This window comes from Lathamus discolor, chromosome Z (genome assembly GCF_037157495.1).
Source record: "Lathamus discolor isolate bLatDis1 chromosome Z, bLatDis1.hap1, whole genome shotgun sequence".
In the NCBI taxonomy this organism is placed as follows: Eukaryota; Metazoa; Chordata; class Aves; order Psittaciformes; family Psittacidae; genus Lathamus; species Lathamus discolor.
This window is the reverse complement of record NC_088909.1, coordinates 35,138,673-35,156,956: the sequence shown is the minus strand read 5'-3', so window position 1 is coordinate 35,156,956 and position 18,284 is coordinate 35,138,673. Positions and strand designations below refer to the sequence as shown.

The window sequence follows — 18,284 nt, the reverse complement described above, 5'->3', positions numbered from 1 at the left end:
TATTGATGTATTACCAAAAGCACACTGAGAGTACTCTAGGTAAGCATTTGATGTGTTTCTTAGCAAACTCACCTTAAGTTCTTATCTTTCAAAACTTTTACTTGTGTCCTGACCAGCATTCATCATTATCTTACCGAAGTGTTTAACTGGAAAACTAACAACAGTTCATTGCTCTGCCAGGCAGCAGTCACCAATGAGAACCCAGGAAGTCAGTACTTCCAACAGAAAATGTGAACTGCACTGAAGTGAGCTATTCTGTGCCAATCCCAGGAAGAATTCTGAACAGTTAGTATTTGGGTCACATCAACAGCTGATCAGACACCCTTCTCTACCTTCTGAGGCCTCCAAAACACAAGCTTAAATTGAAGAAAAGAGTATAACAAAGGTTTGCTTATGTTATCTTCTCAGTCAGATTAGGCTTGGTCTCTGGCAAACTCCTAATACTGCAACTTAAATTGCACAAAGACAGTATCTTAAGAAACAGAGGCAAAAACTCTGCTACCTACCTGTTACCTAAAGAAAGCAAATACTGCGATCTGGATGAACTGCAATGAGTGCAAGTGCCTCAGTGCACTTCACAGGCCACTTCTTTTATAAACTTTATGAATCACTTTTAACATAACAGGCATATTTGCCAGAGTTCAAACCCAACATTCTACGAGGGACTTCTCAGCACTTAAAGGAGGAGATAACACCTATTTGCCACGGTAGAGAATGTCCAAGTTACTGGATGGACTGACAACTTATTTTCAAATACAGTCTCTCTACATGGAGGTACGTAGTAGTTTTCAGTGGTGATAACTTGTAAAATAAAACAATAAGTTAATTATTACCAGCTAACCAGTTTAACATCTGATGACAAGCTGCCTTTTGATGTTTAAGAATCCTTGAAAAACACTCTCCGTAGTGTTGACAAGTATAGGCATTACCAGGTCTCCAGCTAGTCACAGCTAATTGTCACTGCAGAATCAGCCCTGCTTTTATCTGGAGCATGCTAAAACAAGAAAAGATCAGGTTTAGAGATTAAGAAAAACACATACGCGCACAGGTCTTCAGCCCATCCTAATTTTAGATTACCAGGAAAGTCTTTTTGTTCACTGCAAAGTTACATCATTTCAGCTCCATGATTGTGTTTAATCATACTTAGCCTGTGCAGCAAGCTATACTGAAGCTTTTATCCTCGCAACAGGATTCAAGTAGTTTTTTTCTAGCTTACCACCCATCAGCTACCATAGTTAGAACAAAGACTCTGACAAACACAACCATTAAGAACTCACAGTGCTGTAGAAATGAAGTGCTGCAGCAAACCCAGTATGCTTCTTCTCCCACCTTAAGGGTACTTAATTATTTAGGTACTAGCTTTCTCTTCCTCTCCTCCCCTCCCATACCACTACACCATACACCTACCCACCAATTCCAGGCCCCACAGACAAAAAACCACAACAACCGAACAAAACACGGGTACAAATGACTGCCCTTGATGTTCATCAGCAATTCACTTACCAGGGAACTTCATTACAACTCAGCAAATCCTTTGTTAAAACTTGAATGTTGTCAAATAAAAACTAAAACAATTCCTGCTAAGCAAGACAACATACTATCCAACCCCAAACCTGCACCAGCAGCTGCCACTGCAAACTTACCAGCTGAATCAGGCGGTGAAGATAAAGTTTTCAGACACACAAGGAAAAGCTTACATGGCACACTGCAAAAAACTAAACTTCCTTGCTTAGAAAGAGCAACATGCTGTTTATTCAACCAGATTTCTCCAAAAATCCATTAACAACTACAAATGTTCAGCAGTGCTCTAACACATAAGCAGTGCCATGACCAGCCAGGCCCACAGCTGAAGAATCCACTTGCTCAACCAAACAAACATATCTCTCTCAGACTGCCCACAGTGCCATCATCATTAGTTGTATCAGCATTTATTACTCAGCATTAGAAAAAGAGTAATGATAATACAATTCTTGTACCAGGTCTGAAAGATCACTACCCAATGGGAACCAATGTTCCCTTAATAGCCTCAACTTCTCTGATCTGCATTACTAATAGATATTTGTCTTAGACAACCTCAGCAATAGATACTAACAGCCTATAGTACTGGCAGGCAACTTCTCTGAGATATCTTTCTTTCTACAGGATGCACCAATAAACCAGTTCTCTGCCATTATAGCTTATATTTAAACACAGACCGAGAATGTTTCATAGTTTATCCAGAAGCATGTCTTAAAATATTTAATGCCTGTAAGTGTATGGTGCAAGCAGGTACATTATACTTTGTATCCCCTATCAAAACCAACGGAAGAAGGAGTAAGCAAAACAAGTAAGTAACCCTCTAGGACCAACCAAATCATCTAAGCAACCTAACATGCAGTACAAAACAAGAACTGCTGTAAGAACAGTCAGTGGCAGACTGCATCCTAAAACACCACAAGGATTTGTTTTTCATTGAGTCACAGAATGAACCAGGTTTGGAAAAGACCTTCATGGCCACCAAAAGGCCAACTGTTCCCCAGTACTGCCAAAGCCATCATTAAATCATGTCACTGAGGGCCTGTCTACAGAATTTGTGAACACTCCCAGGGATGGTGATTTCAGTGCTGCCCTGGGCAGCCTGTTCCAATGCCTGACCACCCTTCTGGGGAAGAAACCGTCCCTAATACTCAATCTAAACCTATCCACTGGTGCAGCTTGAGGCTGTCTCCTCTTGTCCTATCCCTTGCTCCTTGGGAGACCAGTCACCTCCTGGCTCCATTCTCCTTTCAGGTAGCTGTAGAGAGCAATAAGGTCCCCCCCTGAACTTTCTGTTCTCCAGAAAAACACCCCAGTTCCCTCAGCCGTTCCCCATCACACTTGCTCTGAGGCCCTTCACCAGCTCCACTGCCCTTCTCTGGACCGGCTCCAGCACCTCAATGTCTCTCTTACAGTGAGGGGCCCAGAACTGAACACAGGATTCGAGGTGTGGCCTCACCAGTGCCCAGTACAAGGGAATTATTTTCTTTCATTACCATCTTCCATTTCCAGAGAGTGTATCTGCTCATGCTGCTGAGGCTGTATAATCTTCCCTGCACAGTTTCTCTCACTCATGACAGCTTATCGGTTCTGAAGTAAACAAGCCCCTCTTCAGGCCCGGAATAAAATTCAGGGCTGAATACTTAGTATGTTTTCCTCAACTGAGATAACACATCTATGCCACACCACGCAAGACAAAGGTCCCTGACACCTACAAGACGGGGCCGACCGCGGCAAAAGGAACACTAACAGGCCATCACCCGCGGGAGCAACCGCGACACAGGACGCACCAGGACTAGGCCCAGTTCCCGTCCCCCCCACCCCGGCCGGGAGCCCCGGGAGGAGGCCGTACCCGAGTGCCAGCGCCGATGCCAGGGAAAGCGGACAGGGAAGGCCGCAGCTGGAGCAGGTTGTGGGGCGGGAAAGCCGCCCGGCGGTACGATACCGACGACTGCACCGGGCCTTGCACCCCCCGCCCTCGGCCCCACCACGGCTGTACCGGCCCCGCACCCACAACCTCACCCGGGGGGGGCCGGCGCACAATCTGAGCACCGCCCCCACCACCACCCCTACCTCAGGGGCCGCCCCTCCTCTGCGCGCCCAGCCACCGCTCGCACGGCCACGCCCCCACACGCCTGCGCAGTCGCGGTGCGGGCAGCGGGAGCAGGTGAGGCGGAAAGGAGCGGAGCCAGCCTGTGATTGACGTGTCCCCGACACGCGCGGAACCAGAACCGGCCCGCAGGGGGCGCAACCCAAGCTGGGACACTTCTCTTGACGTCACCCACGTGACGTCACGGCAGCGCCACCTCGTCTAGGCATTAGTGTGACGTTCATTATGTCCGGTTGTTTCGCCAAGGCGACAGGCACCGTGCTGCTTCTGCAGCACTGCAGATGGCAGCAGCAAACGCTCTGGCGAAGGCTGGTGCTCAGGGATTTCATCACAGGACATTTTTACGTATTTCATAGAATCCCAGGCTGGTTTGTTTTGGACCTTAAAACTCATCCACTTCCAAAGCCCTGCCATGGGCAGGGACACCTTCCACTAGACCAGGTTACTCCAAGCTCCCTCCAACCTGGCCTTGAACACTGCCAGGGATGGGGCAGCCACAGCTTCTCTGGGCAACCTGTGCCAGGGCCTCAGCACCCTCACAGGGAAGAACTTCTGCCTGAGAGCTCATCTCAGTCTCCCCTCTGTCAGGTTAAAGCCATTCCCTTGTCCTGTCCCTACAGGCCCGTGTCCAAAGCCCCTCTCCATGTTTCTTGTCACCCCTTTAGGCTCTGGCAGCTGCTTTAAGGTCTCCCCAGAGTCTTCTCCAGGCTGAACAAAATCCTTCCACAACATCCTTTTTAAAAAAACAAAAATTTATTGCCACAGATGGCTATATAGAGATCACCACAGTTCCATCTGCTTTTCCACATGAATCATTTTCTTCACAGTGCAGAGTCTCAGAGGGCCAGGAGTGTGATTTTTGAAGCATTTTTACCGTATTTTCACATGTTTTTGCACTGGAAACTGGGGAAACACTACTTTGAGAACAAAGGCTTCGGCAGCACGCGCATTCGGGACCCAATGACTCCCGTACTTTGTACTGACGATTACACAGTATCCCATTTCCTGTATCCTGTTCCGAATCATCTTCTCTTGCTTCAATTGCTCGAGCTAGCATGTAGTTAACGTTTCTTTGATGAGCCAGAGCCTCCTCTTTGTCATTTACCTGAGTATTTATTTAAAAGAGGAAGAAAAGAAAGTCGTTTAAGCTAAGAAAAAGCATTTTGTGTAAAACGACAGATTTGGACTCATGACGATAGTCTAACAGAACACTAACCAGATCTATTAACACCTTCAGGATTTCATTAGGATTGTCCAGCTCTTTAACTTTCTTGCCATCCACGTCTGATGAGAGCAGGCTGGACAGTTTTTGTCCCAGACTGCTCTTGTTCCCTTGTAACTTGACGTGCCCTAAGGAAAACAGAAGCACACGAACTGTGGCAATACTGAGAAAAACTTCCTAAGGAACTGTGTAAAACTGGACCCTGACTAATTTCCTCTTAAAGGGCAATGCAGTCTACAGCTTCTCTTATTCTAAGAAAAAAAAAAATTATATACACATATATACTCTTTGACATAAGCTGCTCAAGAGATTCTAAGATTTCTAAAAAGGTTAAAATACACACATTTCACAAATTTAATATATGGGTATATAGAGTTTGGAAACGATGTCGGTACTCAAGATGTGTGCTGTTTTAGTATTTCATGCCAAGGGTGCTCAAGGAATCTAGACTGGGGAAAGTGAGGTGCTTAGTCTGAAGAAAAGAAGGTTCAGGGGGGACCTTATTGTTCTCTACAACTACCTGAAAGGAGGATGAAGCCAGGAGGTGGCTGGTCTCTGCTCCCAAGGAACAAACAATACGACAAGAGGAAACAGTCTCAAGCTGCACCAGGGGAGGTTTAGACTGGCTTTTAAGGATAATTTCTTCCCCAAAAGGGTGGTCAGGCATTGCAACAGACTGCCCAGGGCAGCGGTGGAATCACCGTTCCTGGAGGTGTTCAGAAACTGTGTAGATGAGGCCCTCATTGACATGGTGCAAAGGTGACATTGGCAGTACTGGGAACAGTTGGACTTGATGATCTTGAAGGTCTTTTCCAAACCTGGTTGATTTTGTGATTCTTTGATTCTAAGACCCACCTCAAAGCAAGGCATGTCTAGGTCAATGGCTAACATAACTATATCTTAAAGTGCCATACCTAAATTCTGCTATGGTTTTGACCATGACGAAAGCACTTAAGTAATTATCTTTATTCTTTATCTTAAAGAAGGATCATTGGAATTCTTCCTCTTTTACAAAGGGCTCTGTAACTCGTTTCATTACACATAAAGTGTAAGAATAACAAAATAACTCAGATACACATAGAATCATGGAATAGTCAGGGTTGGAAAGGACCTTTGGTCATCTAATTCCAACCCTCCTGCAATGGGCAAGGACACCTCACACTAGACCATGTCACCCAAGACTCTGTCCAACCTGGCCCTGAACACTACCAGGGATGGAGCATTCACCACTCCTTTGGGCAACCTGTTCCAGTGTCTCACCACCGTCACAGTAAAGAGCTTCTTCCTTATATGTAACCTGAACTTTTCCTGTTAAAGTTTAAACCCTTTACCCCTTGTCCTATCACTACAGTCCCTAATGAAGAGTCCCCTCTCCAACATCCTTGTAGGCCCCCTTCAAATACTGGAAGGCTGCTATGAGGTCTCCACGCAGCCTTCTCTTCTCCAGGCTGAACAGCCCCGACTTTCTCAGCCTGTCTTTATATGGGAGGTGCTCCAGCCCCTGATCATCCTTGTGGCCCTCCTCTGGACTTTCTCCAACAGCTCCATGTCCTTCTTATGTTCTGGACACCAGAAGTGTACTCCAAGTACAGGCATAATAAAAACCTAGGTATGTCTCAAAAAACAGAAAAAAAACCAACACCAACTATTTAGTATGTCACTGAAACCTCAGTGTGTGTATATATATATACACATATACATATATACACACACATACATATACATATATATATATAATTTCTCCTCTCACTTGAAAAAAAACCTATCAAGGTAAATTATAGAATCACAAAATCAACTAGTTTGGAAAAGGCCTTTAAGATCATCAAGAAGTCCAACTACTGAGTTGTTTACAGCATCTAAAATGGTCAGGCTAAACTTGCCAGATGTTCTCTTTTTTGTGTTGTTCTGACAATAAGCATCTAATACCCAGAATGTTATTGTCTATCTATACTACAGTTTATTTATTCCAGCATGTTTTTAATCAGGTAATACAGTTCATGAAAAGTGTAATAAAAAAAAGTTACATTAAAAGCCTAGACTGATAGCTTCAATGTAGTAGTCATATATTCCACTTATACGCAGATACTCTACATTATACATGCAAAACTTACGGTAGAAATTCCTCAACGACATGACAAACTATTTAACGTATTTACAGTTTTGATATACCTTTGTTCCTTTCTTTCCTCGACTTCATAAACCTCAGTCAGCAATTAAACCACAGACATACATCTAGTATAGTAAGAAAGTCCGATTGTGCCACTTGTCACCTAACTTCTGCAGCCGACCGTTACAGATACATAGCATGTCCAGTTACCATTGTCTTTCAGACGTCTCCAGTTTATAAATCTTGTTTCCTTCTTTATCGCTTCTGCAAGCCTCAGGGCTTGGTCCTTCCTCTGCATTAGCTGCTGCTCAAATGCAGTCCTGAAAGCATCTGCCATTATATAAGCTTCATCTTTACTCTTCTTCAGATTTTCACCCTGTTTTTAATTCAGTTAAAATTTTAGGTGTATTGAGCAATTTGGAAGCAAGAGCAGATCTGTATTTTATATGAAGAGACAGACTGGAACCATCAACACAGACAACTTTTACATAAGTATAATCAAAGAAGTAGCAGAAACCCAAATGCTTCCTCATCATGTTAAGAAATAGATATCGAAATGTGTATTGAAGTCCTTACTCTTCCTCTTCTATACATGCATACATCACCACCCATCTACACAGACAAGCTGCCAGCAATAACTATTTATCTCTGGACGTGCAGAAGAGCTTGAGGAGGGTATTAATGTCCCATGCCAATTGCAAATTCTATGTCAGGGGTAGTAACCTTGGTACAAAAGGGACATGACAGTACTTATTTTCAAAACAAGTCAGTCACTGGAACTGCTGCAGTGGGACCACTAGGATGGTTTCCACATCTATAGAGTAAAATATGAATTAGAAGAAGAATTCTGAAACTATAGAATTCCACTGAATTAAAAGCCTTAAGAGCTTGAAAATTATGTTACTGATTGAAGAGTGATGCAAATATACAGTTTTCAGCCAGATCAGCTTCCTGACCTAGCTGGGTGAGCAGGCTGGTGAGTGCTGATGTCAGTGCAGTGGAGGGGTAGAATGCACTGCCAGGAAGGACAGGAAAGGGTCAGTGGTAGTCCACACTCATGCTGGGCATACGCTTATGGAGTGCATACATTTAGAGTGTTCTTTACTTTTTTTAAAGATTTAAAAAATATGGGTGGAAGGGAAAAAAATGAGAAAGATTTTTGTTTGTTTGTTTCTGGTAAAACTGATTGATACTGTAATTACAACTTCGTATCAGCAAAAGTTAAAGCATTACAAACCTTACAGACAAATTCTAGATTAATTCTGAGATGCATTCTTGGTTTAGAACACATTAGTTTGTGTAAGCTGTAACAGAGCATCTCTGCTTTACTTAGTTTTGAGCATAAGCATGACTCTGCAAGTTCACATTTAAGCCAAGCAGTGTTACCTCTTGCTTGAGATGAAGAAGTTGCTTTCGTGTTATGGCTGCCATTTTAGCACAGGGACAAGGCTGTCCCCCAGAAGCACTGCAGGTGCAGGCTCCAAGAACTGCCAGCTGAAAATCCAAACCAAACTACCAGTTAAATATCTAAGTGCGCACACAACACAATCCAAGAGATTCCAGATGACTAGCAAAAAAACAATCCTGAAACTACAAAGGGAGTGTAAGGGTCACGTGAAGCAAGCTGCAAGAGATTTAGGTGTGATTGCTTTTGACCCACACAAAGTCTGAGTCACACACGAAGTGTGCTTTTTTCAGCAAGATAAGCTAAAGGCAAAACCTATCAGCCTCTGTATGTTGCTCCCTGAAGACTTAGATTTATTTTTTTTCCAATAAAGTAAATCACTAAGCAAAGGGATAAAGATTTAAGGAGTCAGGAAATAAAAATTAAGCATGCTAGCTTGTGAAAAATAGGCTGATGCTCCTTCTGTCTACTCTTTCTTTGCAAGATAACCCACAAATTAGAATGTTGACTAACAGGCAAGAGTATATTCTTATTAGCTAAAAATTGGTCCAAAGAAACAGATAAATAATCAGTAGGTAAAAAAATATGTATGTATTTTGAATATAAACATATATCTGAACCAGCCATTTTGAAAACTATCTAAGTTACACTTACTTCAGAACCTGTAAAATCTGTAATGTCACTTTTATTCAAGGACATGTTTTTCTGAACAACCTTCTGTTGTTTCACATCTAGCATGGCAAGAAATTCCAAGCACTGCTGATTCAGCACTATGAAATAAAACAAGGAAAGTGATTACAAAGTCTGCTGCTCTGATTTCTTAGCTTCTGAGTTTATCTACACAGAAATTAAACAGTTCTATAAAGCATCAGTTTGGGAATATGATAAGACTATGCAGATGTAGCAACTCAGATCGCAGTTGTGTTTTCCCAAGCCAGTGAGATAAGATAGATACACTTTCTTCACACCTGATCTACTTTTTAAGCTATGCATGCCTAACTTCTCCTGTCATTTATTTATTAAGAGGAAGAAAACCCCAAATCAAACACAACTTTTCCACTGAAAAAGAGCTTCTGTATAGCCACTAAGATCATCTGCCAGTAACAAAGAGACTTTTACCAACAGAAAGCTTCCTTCATAGCTAAATACTGCATTATTCCTGAGAAACAACACATGAAGAGGAATAGCTGTTGGCAGCTTACTTGCATTTTCAGCTTTAGAAGTTTTAACTTCTTCTGTTCTCATTTTCAATGCTTCCTTAAGAGCTGCATTTTCACAATATATCCTGCAGAAGTTAGAAAAAGGATGTATTACCTTTTAAAATATTTTAGATTAGGATTACTGGGAAGCCTGAATTAAAAAGTCAAAACTGGAAACAGCTGAGTTGCCAGTTTGACAAGATATTATCCATGCTGCAGTACACAAGTTGTTTTCTCACTTTTAGTATTTTTTATTGAGAAAAATAGTAAAATTTTCCCATAACAATACCTGTACCAATAATACATAGTATGTTGTTAGATCCTAATCTTGCTAGCCAGGGGCCAGTATCCAACCTGACACTACTAACCAACCTGTGCAGGCTCTGTGTAGGCTTGGTCTGAGTGGCTCTGACCCAAGGCTAACGAACCATGCTTTGCCAGTATAGCTTCTTGTTGTCCAGGGCTGCATGTGGCTCTGCAGAGAGCAAAACCAGGAACCTCTGTGCTCATACAGAGGTTTCTCTTGCAACCCAGATAGCATGGACTGTTCAAACTGGCTAGCCTTGTTCATGAAACCACACCCTTAGACAAGCAATTTAAATGTGTCCAAGTACATTTGAGTGAATGTCTAAAAAAGAAAACAAAAAAAAAAAATATCATTCAAGCAACTTCAGATTTCAACAGGAAGTGAATTTAAGTACCAGTACCATTAGAATCTCAAAGAAATTTGTAATAATGAAGCTTTGAAACATTTGAGAGAAATCTCTTTACTTCCTTGAAAGAACAGAATTGGTACTGGCCATGTGACAACTGGCCTTTGGTCTGAATTTTATAAAATAAACTTCCTGTAGGCTGAACACTGTTCTCTGGAACAGCTGCTCTGCCAAGTATTGCAATCTTAGAGAATACAATATGCATTTATACCATGTTTTTCCTTGAGGTGTCTTAGTATTTCCTTATTGAATAGAAAACTGGCAATCCACTCTGTCCTTGTGAGACCCCATTTGCAGTACTGTGAGTGGTTCTGGTGCCTCAACATAAAAGGACATGGAGCTGTTGGAGAAAGTCCAGAGGAGGCCACAAGGATGATCAGGGGACTGGAGCACCTCCTATAGGAAGACAGGCTGAGAAAGTTGGGGCTGTTCAGCCTGGAGAAGAGAAGGCTGTGTGGAGACCTCATAGCAGCCTTCCAGTATCTGAAGAGGGCTTTATAAGAATGCTGGGGTTGAACTCTTGATTAGGGACTGTAGCGATAGGACAAGGGGTAACGGGTTAAAACTGAAACGGGAAATTTAGATTGGATATAAGGGGGAAATTCTTTACTGTGAGGGTGGTGAGGCACTGGAATGGGTTGCCCAAAGAAGTTGTGAATGCTCCATCCCTGGCAGTGTTCAAAGCCAGGCTTAACAGAGACATGGGTGACATGGTCTAGAGCGTGAGATGTCCCGGCCCATGGCAGGGGCTTAGATCTAAATGATCTTAAGATCCTTTCCAACCCAAACCATTCTATGATTCTGTGATTTATCTGGTGCATCTCTTCAGATGTCAGTAATGCAGAATGCTGTGAATTCATGTTTTTTTTTTTTTTTTAAATAGTAGCCTGAATTATTTCACTTGGATAAACAACAGGAATACGCATTCTTCTCATCCTGCTGTCCTGTTTTCTGACATCTGTACCAGAAAGCCTTTTTGTGAAGCAGACTGAACTTTTGGCTTGCAGTTTGCTGAAGCCACAGCTGTAGTTTTCAACAGTTAATGCTAGTTTTATTGCTCCAGACTACCTGGGTACACTTCCAATCTCATAAGTCAGGAAAACCAAGGGGTTTTTCATGAAGTATCCCTCAAGTTAATTAAGTTAACAGGTGAACAAGATCAAATATCTTAACAAAACTCCTCTTTCAAACAAATAGCTTGTAAACTTTTGGCTTATTGTTCAATTCAAAGTTTAAAGAAAAAAAGTAATTCTCATGAGTAGACTTCAGAGGTATCATTCCTACATTTAATTAAGGGAGCCTGCTGATCACTTTTTTCAAGGCCTTTTGCTGCACTGTTAGTTCAGTGCTTCTGGTATCTTCTGATTGCCTTAACCACACCTGCTGCCTATCCACAGCAAGTCTTATTTAAACAAAGAACCAGTTGATTATCCTCTCTCAAAAGCATTCCATTTTACCTGTATGTGTGCTCACACCTTCAATGCAAGAAAATAAAACAATGATTAACCAGCAAATGGTATTTCCACATGCATGCACATACCTCATTTACATTGAAAGTAAAGAACAGTCTGGCTCCAGCTGGCTAGCATTAATAGTGTAACAGGATTAACTGAAAATACAGCCTAGCAAAGCTAGAAGTTTCAACTGAAATATACAAATGTGACTAGCATGAAAATTAAATAAATATTCCCAAATCTGGAAGGAAATTAGGAAAATATGAAAAGCCCTGAAAATCCAGTGAAGTAAACTTGGAACACAGGAAAGACATATAGCATTCAATGCAATTAAAAGAACTCACAAAAATACACAGTGTAAGTCAAGTACCTGTCATATTTTTCTGTCCACGTGTCTTCTATGTTTTTAAATCGATCCTGATCAAATTCAATTTCCCATTGCAAAATATTTATTTCCTGTGGAAACAAAACAAATCTGCAGCAGTTTATTACAAGCCTCCTATTGAAAGGAAGAAGAGGAACTGCCGGTGCTGAGATTAGCACTGGCAGAAATGTAGGTGACCAATGATGATGACAATCTATGATACTGCTAAAAATACATTTGATGCCAGACACCAAAAACTTCTGCATCACTGATCTGTGGATTCCAGACAGTGTTGCATGAAATGATGCCTGTAGTGGCTTATGAGAAAAACAAATCCACACTCCCACGTTTCCCTGCCTACTTACCATTCTGTGGCAAGGTCACACAGGAAGAGAAACAAAGCACAGAAATCAGTTTAACAAGGTAGCTCACTGCCACCGTCCTCCTCTTCCTCCCCATCTTCCCTATGAAAACTGGGCACCCATTTCTTAAACTTAGTGGGAAGTTCCAGCTTCGTAACTAAGAAATAGTGCAACTCCCTATGAATGATTGTGAAACTCCCAACAAAGACCAACAGAAAGAAAAGAGCTCTAGTAATCTTCAGGTACTATTTCTACACACTATATACAGCATCAAGGCATCTAAATCAAAAAAGTGATACATTAACATTTTCCCTTTCTACTAAAAAGGAATAACAGTTTCAAAAAAACCTTGAACTAATGGCAGATTTGTTCTAATCTAAATAAACAGTCTGATAACCCAGTATTAATAGCAATGAACTCTGTGTTCTTAGAGAGGTGTGAAGGAAAAATGCACTCTTACCTTTTCTAAAGTTCTCTTTTCTTCCTCAGTCTTTTGAAGCATTTCTTTTGTGTGACTAGTGGCTTTATTAAATACTGCCTGCAAAACAAAAACAAAATCAACAACAAACAAACAGAAAAAGCTCAAGTCCTTAAAATACTGTAATTAAGTTTAGTTAATTTGGCTCTAGACAAATTTTTAGTGTTACCTCATGAGAAGTTCAAACTCAGTTAAAAAGGAGTGTGAAGAATTACAAAACACTGGCAACTAACTTGTAACTCCCAGTGGGTTCTAATTTCAAGTCACCTAATGCTATGTTGCATTAACAAACTTGTGTTTCAATCACAGAATCTTTTCTGTTGGAAAATGTAACATTCATTTAAGATGACATCACTGTGTCTTCTTTAGGGCTCATCCACAAAATCAACTCTTAATCTTGGTTACAACATACCTAGACTCTGAGCCAGGTGTAACTTACTATGAATGCCTGAGGGCAGAAACTGCAGGCTATAAATGGGTTAAGCAAGCAGGCTAAAAAACAGGAACTGATTTCAACATAATCCATTGTGATAATGAATAAAAGTATCACAATCTGTGGACAAAAGACTGACCTAACATTTAATGTATAAAGCCCTCTAAGACAACGGATGGAGCAGTCAACTGAAAATATCTGTGCTTTGCAGCAGAAGTTCAAGCACTGGCAAAACATACAATTTAAAGGGCTGGAGAGAAAGCCTTGTTCTTTTAACTTAAATAAATCCTCAAAGAACCTCAAAGATAAAAATAGAGAATTGCTGCAACAGTAAAATCTTCTTCAATAACCACAGTAGCTCCATGAAGTAAAAGTCATAGAAGCCAAGTGTGTAAGACACTTGCAGATTCAGTGCTTTAAAGTCCTGGTAAATACAGGTTCAGGGAGTTTTAATGAGGAACGGCAGGAAGATTTCTTCTGTTTTCCTTCCTTTACCATTAATGATTTCTGAAAAACTCCTACCATGCTCTGCAGAATTCTTAGGGCTTCATCTTTTCCTTCAAGTAGCCTCTGAGATGCTTCAAGCTCAACTTTCAAAATGTCAACTTCCTGAAGCAAAACAAAACAGGTACACTGATAAAACCCAAGGTAGTCATGTTAAACCTCATAAACGTAGAGGGCAATGTAAATTTGCCCTCTTCAAAAAAACAGTGTTCTGCTTCTACGCTATATGATCCTTTCCTGATAAGTAGCTTGGTTACAATGAAGAAATGTTAACAGCGCATGCTAGCACCAAATCCTTGAAGAATACTTGTAATTATTATTCTTTCTGTTCTCTTCCAGGATATTTGGAAAATAAAACCACTGCAGTTTTGCCTTGCTAAAAAAGCTGTATGTATCAACATAGGTCCTGAGGTTTAAAATAAGGAAACAGAACAGAGTACAGTTTTCCTATATATGCAGTATCAAATACTACAAATATATACTAAAATATAAATGCTCTATTAATATGACATACCCTAAATATATCATACAAAACATCTATACTCTATAGTGTGAATATTGTGTTACAACTGTTTGATTAAAACCACTACTTGTCCACAACAAAACCACTGTCCACACAGATCCCTGCCAAACATACCTTTATGCAACATACCCCCTTTGGAAGAAAGCACGTTTTTTCAGTGTCCAATAGTTAAAATGAAATTTACTGCTTTGTGTACTTATTTTGCCTTAACCCCTATGTAGGTCACTCAGTTGTTCACTTGTTGTCATACAAAACTTTCTTCATAGGTCTTTCAGGCCTGTTACTGCAGCAATTGATACTAAAATTGTACCTTGGAGCAGTGGCATTTCTTCAGTTTTGTCTAATTGAAAATGAGTAAGGTTCCTTGACATTTTAACTTGCTGTGCATGGAAGGTTCTTCATGTTAAGAAAATATGACAGTGACCTACTACAGGATATCCTGGGGTTAAAGAACACAGTACGGATGAAGTTGAAACCCTTACAACTGAAGTCACCATGCTCTTTCTGCCCAGACTGATGCCAACACATCAACATCAACATTTACAACATTTACAACCACAGTAAAATTAAAATGTAGGAGTTAACTAACTTTCAGTAAAAATCCAGATTAAAACCCCAAAGACTACTCCGTTTACACTGAAGATTTTCAGGCCCTGAAGCTTAAATAAAGAAAACCTGGTAGAAAAGTAGTATGATCCTTTCAATATTACCTACATCTCTACACCTTTCAAAATACTTCCTCTCCATTCTCCCCATCACAAAAAAAAAAAAAAAAAAAAAAGAAAATAAAAAAATTTGTCATAAAATTGAATGATGCTTCCAACTACTGCACTGGTTACAAAAACCTGAATCCACCCCTGATTCTGGACATGCCAAGATCTTCAGCTAAACCAACACTTTGTTATGTTAAAAGGAAATGCAGATTTCAAAAACAGCACACTTGGCACACTCACTTACCTCTAGAGCCTCCCGAAGTTGTTGCTTTAGTTCTTCACTTGGCACTTCAGCATTAGATTCTGTAAGATTGATAGCAGATACTAAATGCTGAGAAACTGTAATATTTACAAAGGAAAGCATGAGAATTCGCTTTACCCTGAAAACTGGTAACATTCAGAGGTATATTTTTTCTTCAGGAGCCAATTAAAAGACTTAGGAAATACATAAATACTAAAATCAAACACATTGTTTCACAGTTAAAGAAGTGAAATGGGGAAAAAAAAAAAAGGTCAGTTATAAAGAGACCTAAAATAAGGACAATTATTTTAGAATTTCATAAAAGAAACCAAAACAAAACCCACACCCGCAAAAGAAAAACTACCAAACAAAAACACAAAACTGCCATCTTGATTTAAAAAAAAAAAAAACAACAAACCAAACTTTTTTTTTTTAGCTTCCTTTCAGATTGTAACTTTTAAACAACCACAGTCAACAAAACAGCATCTAGCGCTATTTAGAATTAATGCCAATTTTCAAGATTGGAAGATGAAGTATGTTAGTGGAGCATCCCACAAGATCCAGTATTCCTCTACAAAAGAAGTTACTACTTCTCTTAAACTAAGCAGGTTAAGATGCAGCCTTCTGCTAAATCCAAGTCATGATGCATGTGGACTTTAGTCATGCTTTCATGGACGCTGCGGTGTGATAGACCTAGATCTAAGACAAGCATCACACAAAGATGACGAAAGATCACACAAAAAGACCAGCGTTAAGGGCAGTGAAACCAACAGGAATTATGCCTGTTTCCCTGATGTCTTTGCACTGAAGATGCTGAAACCAATAAAGAATAATTACATGTCTTAGCTTATAGCTGTGTGTGGAGAGGATAGCGGGGACTTGTTCTGAAGGAGAAGAATAAGTTACACAGAAATACCTAGGTCAAAATACTAAAAACGACTAAAACTGTTAGAGAAAGCAACTGATGTGTAATGAACAGCACTGCCTATATTTGATTTTATCTACAGCAGTGTTATCTTCACCCAAAAAAGAGGGGGGAAAAAAAAAACCAAACAAAAAAAAAAGACACCACCAGAGAGCTGAGATGTGCAGATTCCAAAACCAACTTCTTAACCTCAAAAATATGCCAACAGCAAATGGGATTTTGAATATTTAGCCATAAGCTTTCACAGAATCATAGAATCACAGACCGGTTTAGACTGGAAGGTACTTCACAGCTCATTCAGTTCCAACCCCTTGCCATGATAAGGGACACTGGAACAGGTTGCTGCAAGCCCTGTCCAACCTGGCCTTAAGCACTACCAGTGATGGGGCAGCCACAGCTTTTCTGGGCAGCCTATTCCAATGATAGAACCTCTAGAAAAATACACTTAAACCAGGAGTCCAAGGAAGTCCATTCAATTTCATATCTGTATTTAGAGAAAACCAATGCTGTCCCCCACCACCGGATGCTCTTTTCTAAATGTCACTTTCAAAAGCAAAACTAAGCCCTTTAAAAATGGTCAGTTCACACTAGAAGGGCCACAGCCTCACTCACTGAAAAGCAATTTTGCTGTCAAATGTTTTGGAAGGTGTAGGCACAGAGACTACTCTGCCTGTCCTACTGTGACACTAACAGCAGCCTTAGGGGCTGCACCAACCACCCTGTGAGGCTACACTGGATCCTAGCAGTCATGTGCCTTGGGATCCTCCAGGGATTGCCAAGTGTTTTAGCATACGCTTTGACTTGAACTTGTGGACACCTTGTGAAGCAAATGAACTGCTTGGTTTTTCTAACAGGGGTTTTTCTCACGGCAAATAATAAACACTCAAATCACTCTTACCACAGCCACGCTGTCGTGTGGAACTAGTAACAGGCTTTTTTAATGATCCATTGTAAAAACTGCTTTGCTTTGAGCCAGGAGGGGCTGCAGCATCACTTTCTTCCACTCTCTTTACTGACAAGAGAGAATGACAAGCCTTTCCAGATCCCTTCCTAGATTTGAATGAATAGCAGCTCTGTATATTTTCCCCTTCATAAACACCTCCAGGTCTTCTCCCGAGGCCGTTTCCCAAGTCTCCACACGCCATGTCATCCTCTTCTGCTTCCTCCATCTTCTCCTCCTGAGTTTCGGTTGGGCGTCTTGTTTTCTGACGTAGAGCACTTCACTTACCGCCGATGTGAACAGCACCTCCAGCAAAACACGGATTCTGTCTAGAAAAAACCAGGAAAACTCCGTCATTAAAGCAGCAGAACAACACTAAAATGAAAGAATCTGAACGTGGTGGTGCGCAGCCACTCCCAAGGCGGCCTGGCGCTGTCGGAAAACACGGTTCCGGCCGTGCGGTGAAGCTTTAAAGCCCGGGGACGGCCCTGGTGAGGGTGGAATCTCTTCGGGGTGTTTCCCTCTTCATCCCCCCCCGCCCCGGGTACCGGAGCTCCCAACCCACTTGCCAAGCCGGCCGCCGGCCAGCCTTCCTGCCCTGGCGCTGCCGGTACCGCCCTGGGGCGGGCCGAAGCCTCGGAAGCAGGTTGGGCAGCTTGCGTGGCGGCGAGCGGGCTTGGTGCAAGTCAATGAGTAAGTCGGTTGTAAAGGATTGTGTGTGTGGAAGTCTGAAAATCTTGAGCTTGGAAAGATCATGTTCCCTTAGCAGCTCACAGGCGTTGAGAAGAGGTAAGAAGACTGATGCATGAGCCCTCTGGATCAGAGGAAGAGGAAAAGCTAACTTGAGAAAGATTAGAAAGAAACCCAGGGTCGAAAACAGAGAAGCAGTTTTGAAAAGTGCAGCAAGACGGAAGTTAACACTGTCCTTAAAGGGACTTGGTTCATTATGGGGGGCTGGAGCATGGAGACAGGCTGAGAGAGCTGGACTTGTTTAGCATGGAGAAGGCTGCAGGGAGACCTTAGAGCAGTTTTCAGTGCCTAAAGGGCTGGCTGACAAGAAAGCTTAAGAGGGGCTT

At 41.5% G+C, this 18,284-nt stretch overlaps 2 protein-coding genes across 5 annotated transcripts in view; both read right to left on the bottom strand.

The window, feature by feature from the left end:
- ZFYVE16 (zinc finger FYVE-type containing 16) overlaps positions 1–3,651 on the bottom strand; it is a 34,070-nt gene extending 30,419 nt beyond the window's left edge. Inside the window, exon 1 of one of the 4 annotated variants that reach the window (XM_065662199.1) lies at positions 3,589–3,651. The gene's annotated coding sequence lies outside the window, so the exon portion shown is untranslated. Of the gene's footprint in view, positions 1–833; positions 911–3,367; positions 3,524–3,588 lie in introns of those variants that run through there. The other 3 variants (XM_065662200.1, XM_065662202.1, XM_065662201.1) reach the window with 3 other exon arrangements.
- Positions 3,652–4,359: 708 nt separating this feature from the next.
- CCDC125 (coiled-coil domain containing 125) lies at positions 4,360–17,763 on the bottom strand. Its single transcript, XM_065662845.1, has 11 exons — positions 17,167–17,763; positions 15,347–15,405; positions 13,885–13,971; positions 12,912–12,989; positions 12,096–12,181; positions 9,562–9,644; positions 9,014–9,129; positions 8,341–8,448; positions 7,165–7,330; positions 4,842–4,975; positions 4,360–4,730 (listed from the first exon to the last, which is right to left on the bottom strand). Exons 1-11 carry the CDS (start codon positions 17,435–17,437, stop codon positions 4,395–4,397), a joined length of 1,524 nt encoding a protein of 507 aa, XP_065518917.1. The 5' UTR covers positions 17,438–17,763; the 3' UTR covers positions 4,360–4,394.
- Positions 17,764–18,284: the final 521 nt, after the last annotated feature.